The sequence below is a fragment of the Triticum aestivum genome, chromosome 6B (genome assembly GCF_018294505.1).
Source record: "Triticum aestivum cultivar Chinese Spring chromosome 6B, IWGSC CS RefSeq v2.1, whole genome shotgun sequence".
Taxonomy (NCBI): Eukaryota; Viridiplantae; Streptophyta; class Magnoliopsida; order Poales; family Poaceae; genus Triticum; species Triticum aestivum.
Genome location: NC_057810.1, coordinates 230,310,657 through 230,318,145, shown reverse-complemented (window position 1 = coordinate 230,318,145; position 7,489 = coordinate 230,310,657). Strand labels below are relative to the sequence as shown.

Sequence of the window (7,489 nt, the reverse complement as noted above, 5' to 3'; positions counted from 1 at the left end):
AGGCCAAGAAGTTTTTTTTTGTGGGGTGAAGAAGTTTTTTTTTTCTCTTAATCTCCCGTCTAAGCCACCTCTTGTGAAGGATCTTGTGAAGGATAAAGGTTCTAATTTCTTCAGCCTGATCGAACAGGCTAATAATTGTTTTGTCCCAAACAGGTTGTTCTTTTATCCCTCCAAAGCTCTTCGAACTCCATCTTTGTAAGGCCATCGTGTTTCGGAGTTTGCAGTTGAAGCGGTTGAAGGGGTTGACATTTTTCCGAAAATGGTTTAACCCTGGCCTCTGCATCATTGTGATGCATACAACCATCTTTATTAAAATGTAGCAAATGTTCGAAGCAGTCAAAACAAACAATAAAGATCAAGACCACAACCGGTCGGTAATAAGATTACCACATGACTCAAACACATAACCTGCTATAAAAGGAACTAAGAAATGCTTTTGCCGACAGGCATACATGACTTTGTCCACCAGCTATATTGTACAGTGAAGCATTTAAATGATGTTAGTAATGATCAAAACTATTTGTAAGAATGTCAAAATGTCCTTCTTCTTCACATCTTCAGTCGGAAGCCGTCATGTGCATCCATTACTTTCGCTAGAATGGAGCACTTATATCTCTATGAGTTGTCTGGTTAGGTTGGTTTGTGCTATATATATTATTATTTTTAAATCTGAAGAAAGAATATGTGGTCGCCATCTCGGATGACACCAATGTCATCTATTTCAGCGTAATCTCTACTGACCACTTTTGTCGGATGGAAATCTGGAAACTTATGTCCTGCATAGCAAAGAAATATTTGATGAGAGAAATGCATGTTGCAGTATCTAATTTACTAGAAAGTGCGGTGTATATCTGGTCTCTGCTAAACACTAAGCTATACAGCATGAATCAAAATGAGTCATATGCTAAAAACTTGTTCACTTACTGCCAATTTTGATAAGTTCGTCCAGCGAACCAGGCAGGTTGATAAGCTTCCCATTCTGTACCGTAGAACCTGTTGCATTATGAGGATATATATGAATTGTAACTCTTTTATTGGATGCTTTTATGCCACTATAATCTTGATATATGCTCCTTGATATGTTTTCGGATGTCCTGTGTGGAGAACCCGGCTGCATTTTTGTAAGTATTGTTTGCTGACTGCTTGCTGCGGTCTTGTCTTCGGATTTTATTCTAATACAGAACTCTTCAGCACTTTCGGTCTCGCAATTTATGCGAACCTCGTTGAGATCCTCTTCTTTGTCCACCATTCCATCTGATAATCTATACCTGCAGTTCGACTTGTTATGGATGTCTTCCTGCTGTGGCACTTGTCTGAATAACTTCGTTGAATCAGGACCATCTCCAGATATTGGAACCTTGCTACCAAGATCTATACTTTTCTGTTCTGTGTAATGTTGGTGTGGCCATTGTAGCATCCGTTCTTCTCGAGATATATGAAATAGGTCATACTTGCTCAAGAATCTTCGGTCTGGTTGGTTCACTTCAGGTGAATTTTCTGGTAGCTTCAGTTTCTGTACATTGGCACAAGTTGTTAGTTTCTGTTTAGACGAATTTAACTCTTAAATTGTTTGACTGTGTTCCAAAATTGAAGCTATACCTGGAATAGATTATTCATTAGAATGTCACTGTCTTCCCTGTGATTTTGAATGGCCTCTCTGAGTCTTATCCTGCTGATTCTCAGGAGTTGTGACAGTTCAGCTGTGCGGAAAGTAAACGGCTGAGGTATGTTACATAGAGCACCAACCTCTCCAAACATATCACCATTCGTAACTTTCGCATATACCTGCTTTCAAGAAATTCATACTATTTTAGTAATGAAAATAATCCATGGAAATCTTAGCGATATCTGGGAGTCTCTGCATTATAGCTGAAGAAATTATACCTGCTCATTCCCATTTATGGTTGTTATCATATTCTACAAAAAATCAGATAGTACTGCCAATTAGCTTAATTGTACGAACTTGCACAAGCTTTGATTCATAACTTACAGAGATAACAAACTAACCACTGCTCCTGAAACTATTAGGTAAATATCAGCTGCCCCTTCATTCTGCAATATGATATCTTCCTTTGGTGGAAAATACTCAGGCTGCACTTCCATGACCTATATTATCCAACATATCCAATTAGTACATATATTAGCAGTTCTCGCAAGATAGTTAGAAAAACATTGAATAATTGACTATATTACCAGTTCTGCAATGAAACTGTTGGATACTCCATGGAAGAGATAGGCCCGTCGCAAGATTGGGAAGAATAAGCTGTATGCTATGCTTGAACGGATTCCTTTTGGGAGACCATTTAACATGGTCTTCTGGTTATAGCCTTCTGTCTTGAACTGTAGGCAGAAGTGAGATAGCATTTGCTCCTTTATGCTCACAGGCAGCTGATTTCGTGCTGCGAACTCTGAAGCTGCATATATGGAGTCCCTCTGCATCATTTAAATAGAAGATATCAATAGGACTATAGGCGTGGAACAAGAATGACGGTAACTATTTTATTGATGTTGTCGATTGTGCAAGACCTTGATTCATGTTGTTTTCTCCGTTTTCTTGTTGCCTAAAATTGTTGAGTGGCTAGGGGATACAAGAACTTGGTACTTTGTGGCGTCCATGCAAGAATAGGATTCTAATGCCTAAAATTTCTGAGTGGCTAGGGGAAACATTTCATTTTCCAACCATGTCGTATATAATAAAAGTGCTAGCTTTCTCAAGATCTTCACAACTTTAGTTGTATGGGATCCAAATACAGCCTATTTCTGTTCTTTTTTTGGGAGGGGGGGGGGTGAATAAGGACATGAATAGCTACATTGAATGCTCTGTGAGTAAGTTCAGAAACATACAAATTTCTGGGTGCGGCTGGTGCCATGAACAACCAGGTTGGTCATATTGCCGATGAGGTAAGCTGTTAAACCCAGATTAAAGAGCATATAGAAAATATCAAAGAGCATCTCCCTTGGGTTCTCAGCATGCAAGTCGCCATAGCCTGTTGTTGTCAGCGTCGTAATGGACCAGTACAGAGCAGTAACATATCTAGTCCATAGGTTCTCTGATCTGAATGTAGGCATCACGGCACCAATCCATGTATTCTCTGGGTAGGGGTATCTGTCAGCAAGCATATAGTTGAAGCATCCCGCACAATGCACCGCAAAGAGGGTGACCTGCATTTGATCGTTACGTATTTTATAGTCAGCGATTTTTTGTTCTCCTGGGAATATAATAATTAATATTCTGCATGGTTGAAACTTTTGAAGGTGACGGTAAAAATTATACGTAGTAATATTTCTGGAAGACTTACAGAAATAAGCTTTGAGCACCTAGTCCAGAAATAGTTGAATCGGATATCCTTCTCCAGCCTGGTTAAAAGTAGATGATCAAATTTGTGCCATTTGTCATTCATCATTCAAACATGAAGAATCTGGAGAAGATGTTAACCTGGCAAACAGCGTGCTGACTCTGTTAAGACGCCACAACCTAAGCAGATTGAGAACCTTAAAGGAAAGGTCATTTCCCTTGTGTGTGAACAGAAGGATGATGGGTTGAAATGGAGCTGTTGAGCATACATCAAATATGAACCAAGTTGATAGATATCTGCGGAGGATCAGATCATATTTTGTTAATGCCAGGACAGAATCACCTGGGCCTTTTCAGCTCCAAATGTGGGGTTATTAAGACGAAACAAATTATGAACCAGGTGCGAACCTTACTGCAATTCTCTTCCGATCGTCCACAAGAAGATGTGTTTTACTGTCAACATAAGCTACAAAGAATGTCATAACAATATCAATGGCAAAGAAGCCATTGACAATGTTCTCAACTAGCACAAGCTTAGACGGCAAGTTCCTCAAGAATGCCAGTTCAAACGGGCAAACCCAGGCGGAATAAACAACTAGGACTATGAGGAACAGCTCCCAGAATCTGAGAGAGAGACACAGAAAAAAAGCAGAGGAAACCATGTCAGCTGCTGCTGTTCTCTTCTTCTTGCAACATGGAAGGTACGGAGGGTGCAGGCCGTGTGAACCTCACCTGTAGCGGGGATCGTAGGGCGATACGATGAACTTCTTCAGCTTATTGGAGTGGTTTATGGTTGCTCCAAGCGACGGCAGTAGCTCGATGGCAAAGCTGTCGCTGCTCCCGTTGATGTGAAGCCCATCCCAGAATTGGTGGAAGTGAGATTTTGAATGAGCTTGAGTCATGCTTGCCTTTGCTATTCTTTTCTACTCGACTCTATATGCAGAAGGTGTCGAGGATGGCACCTGTATATATATGCTGCAGCTCACAAACATGCATGGTTGGGGGGTCAAAGTGGGAGAATCTTGGAAACAAACAGGAAGCCGCTCCTGTTTTATACCCTATGAGGAAACCAACAGGGCGCACGCGCGTGTTTTCTGTGGGCTTGTGTGAAGCTGTTCATTCGCCACGCGCAGCCCGCAAGATGCATCACACCTTCTCCTTGGAAGCCTTGTTCGATTCTTCGGGTGAAACCAAGTGCTACTATCCACTTCAGCCGTTAACTGTCTGTGGTGTGCATTATTTTGCCATCCAGTCCTTACATTGAAGTGGCTGTGACTCACAATATGAATTCATTTCATCGATGACTATCCTCTCGTCTTCTTGAATCTGTAGCAATCGTGAGCGTCATCAGAGAGCTGCATTCTGCTAGCCTAGTTATACAGTGCCTTCCACATGCCTGAGCAAATGTGAACAAGCATGGCCACAACCATGGATGTCATTTCCGGAAGCAACTCTTCACATACTTATCATCTTTCGGTATATTCTTTTGTCTGGTGGTTCAAGTAAGACTTCCTTTACGTCTCATTGGTGCAGATGAATGGTTAATAAGTTTCTCCAAGATATCTTGTCAAGTCTAATCTAATCCAAGCCTGCGTGTTCTGATGCCTACCATTTACTGCCATCGAAATATTGTCGGCTCACACTGATTGGACTGCGCTTTTTCTTGGGACCATTAAGGGCTGAACAGACTGGGCCTCCATTATTGTGGATTTCTGGCAAAAGTGTTAGTTGTATACAATGTTATTTGAAGTTCGTCTTGTTTTGCAGTCTTGCTGAATCAGCCATGAGATCCTTGTTTAGACGTACCCAACTCATATCTCTTGCCTGCTTGATGGGCCCCATATTTAGATTCCAGACAAAGGAGAAAAGCCTACTTCTTGGTACACTTATTGATCTTCGTGTCGATGTGCTAACCAAATAATCAGCGCGTGATTTACTTTGTTTGAATGATTTTGCTGCTTCAATAGTACTGTACGAACTATCTTGAAAGATCTCACATATTGCCATGCAGATTTATCTAGCTGCTACTGATATGATATGGTGCTGATCTGTAACTGATGATACTGCCTCTTGTTCTGTAAGATTGATTATTTCTGGTTTTTTTGTCTATACTCAGATCATGTTTACTAATTTATCAATTCTACTTGAAGGACTTTACTAGTAATTGCTTTTCAGAAACAATATTTTTTATATAACAAAAATGAGTATTCTTGAATATCTAGAACCTTTTTTGTCTATCAGAAGTTATCTAGAACTCAAAATTAAAAGTATAGTCAGGATCTCATTATTTTTATCAAGATTTGCTACCTGTCCAGTGTCCATCATTAGGCAGGTGCACGTGTTTCTTTGAATGAGATGACGAAATAGACATGCAGTAGCTATTTTCTTGTTACTTTCAGTGGGCCCGGTGAATGGCTAAACCAGACAAGTCTTTGTCTGTCATGCTCTCCATACATTGAAATGGCTACAATTATATTTCATGTGCCTACTGGTGCAGCCTTTACCTGGGACATCAAGTTGTCAACACTACACCTAATCCCTGGTTTCCCCAAAAAAGGGCGAAGATGTAACTGTTTGTAAAACGCGCGACTCTTCTCGAAAACAGGCTTTCCACCCGCTTTACAAATAAAGCCATATGGCCAAGGTGTTGAGGAATTCCTCAAAAATGCTGATCAAAGAAAAAAGACGACAAAATACAAGCCGGAGACCGCTAGCAAGCACCAGAGATGCATTACTAGACGCAACCAGCTAGTTGTTGAGTAAAAGTACACGAGAGGCCGGACCACCGTGAGACACAACCAAGTCCATTGACGAGAAGAAAACCACAGGACTAAGTCACAACCACTCTACCATTTCGCCGGAGAGGACCCCCTGCCCTGTTGGACTTGCGGGCGGGATGGAGCTGTAGGAGGAAGACGCCGTCACGTGTAAATGAAGGGGCACACAAGACCGCTAGTCGTCGGAGTTGAAGCTAGGCCAAGAGGTGCCCCAAGCCAACCCAAAACGCCAAGGCGACCGGGTACACCCACACTCACCAGCGACTCACCTGAGAGGGATACGATGCACCGCGCCCGCTGAAAACGTTCACCCTTGGCGTTGGCAAGGTGGGGAGGGAAGCCAAGAAGACGGCCCCAAGAGGGACACGACACCTGGGAGTATCATCACCACTGGCCCAAAGGCATGAAGCTTTCGCTTGGCTCCTCTCGCACACCTTGCCGAGGGGACTCAGACCACCCACGACGGAAGAGGAACTCCAAATCTAGATCACGGTCTGGCCGCCTTCGAATACACCAGCCGCGCCAGGACCACCAGCCACCGGACACCTCACGATCCACATGACTAAGACGCGACGTCAACACCATTGCAACACTACTCGTCGGAGAGCCAAATGCCCAGCCCGCCACCTAGGATCACCACCCTGGAATTCAGGTGCCCAATCCCCAACCCTGTGTGCACCAAGGTGCCTTTGATCACCCAGCACCTTCTCTAACCTCCACGCTTGGAACTTCCCTAAATCGTATCCAACTAACCCGTTGTGCTAAATTGACACGGTGTCACAAATCTCTGATAAATTTTGCAAAGTCCTGTTCGACACTGTCTCGAAAGTGATTAATTAAAATTTGAAACTATTGTAGCACATTGCAATTCCATTGCGGTGTGCTATAATAGGTTGAAATTAAGTGTCACACGCGCGACACAAACACATGGCAACTCCAAACGTTTTTTATGGCAAGTTTAGTAACACGAGGAAGGCAACTTTAGTAGTCAAACATGGCAATCTCTTTTCGGATGGCAAGTTCCAATTCTTTTCTTTTCCGATGACAATTTTAGTTGTAAAAACGTTAGGGCCAGAGTGCTTCGTGCCACGCGTGTGCCACTTGTCATTTAGGAATGATTTTTGTTAGTAACTGTTGTATCTTGAGCCAGTTGCTTTTCTGGATAATTGAGCATTCTCCCATCCAGTGCTGCAGCCTCTTTCTCATGTCCTCTTGTGTTCCTAATCTCTCATTATCACAGGTGACCATGTGAGAGCGGGGAGTGATGAAGTGGCGGTCCTTGCGCGCATGTGCATGCATGTGTCTACCGCCCCATTTCTCGTTGCATCTTTCAACTATGTATGATGTATCTGGCTTCTTTCTTCTTGTTGGAGAATGGTGACTTGCAGAGGGAGTGCATCCCATAATGAGCCGGTGG

The 7,489-nt window shown here is 42.6% G+C and overlaps 1 protein-coding gene across 2 annotated transcripts; it reads right to left on the bottom strand.

Moving 5' to 3' along the window:
* Positions 1–260: 260 nt before the first annotated feature.
* Positions 261–4,326, bottom strand: LOC123136710 (potassium channel KAT1). Of its 2 annotated transcripts, XM_044556184.1 has the most exons (11): positions 4,028–4,326; positions 3,704–3,919; positions 3,437–3,592; positions 3,300–3,357; positions 2,845–3,162; positions 2,194–2,433; positions 2,008–2,106; positions 1,885–1,917; positions 1,600–1,788; positions 925–1,513; positions 261–776 (listed from the first exon to the last, which is right to left on the bottom strand). In XM_044556184.1, the coding sequence occupies exons 1-11, from the start codon at positions 4,195–4,197 to the stop codon at positions 664–666; spliced, it is 2,181 nt and encodes a 726-aa protein (XP_044412119.1). In that variant the 5' UTR covers positions 4,198–4,326; the 3' UTR covers positions 261–663. The 2 variants fall into 2 exon arrangements, 1 of the variants encoding a protein (XP_044412119.1); XR_006467238.1 differs by lacking the exon at positions 261–776 and having other exon boundaries at positions 1,225–1,513; positions 1,600–1,700.
* Between the last annotated feature and the right edge of the window lie 3,163 nt (positions 4,327–7,489).

Coding starts and splice junctions, on each gene's coding strand:
- LOC123136710 (XM_044556184.1), bottom strand. CDS start 4,197: ATGACTCAAGCTCATTCAAAATCTCACTTCCACCAATTCTGGGATGGG. Junction 3,593..3,703: donor CGGAAGAGAATTGCAGTAAG/GTTCGCACCTGG, acceptor GATCCTCCGCAG/ATATCTATCAACTTGGTTCA. Junction 1,789..1,884: donor CCATAAATGGGAATGAGCAG/GTATAATTTCTT, acceptor ATTTCTTGAAAG/CAGGTATATGCGAAAGTTAC.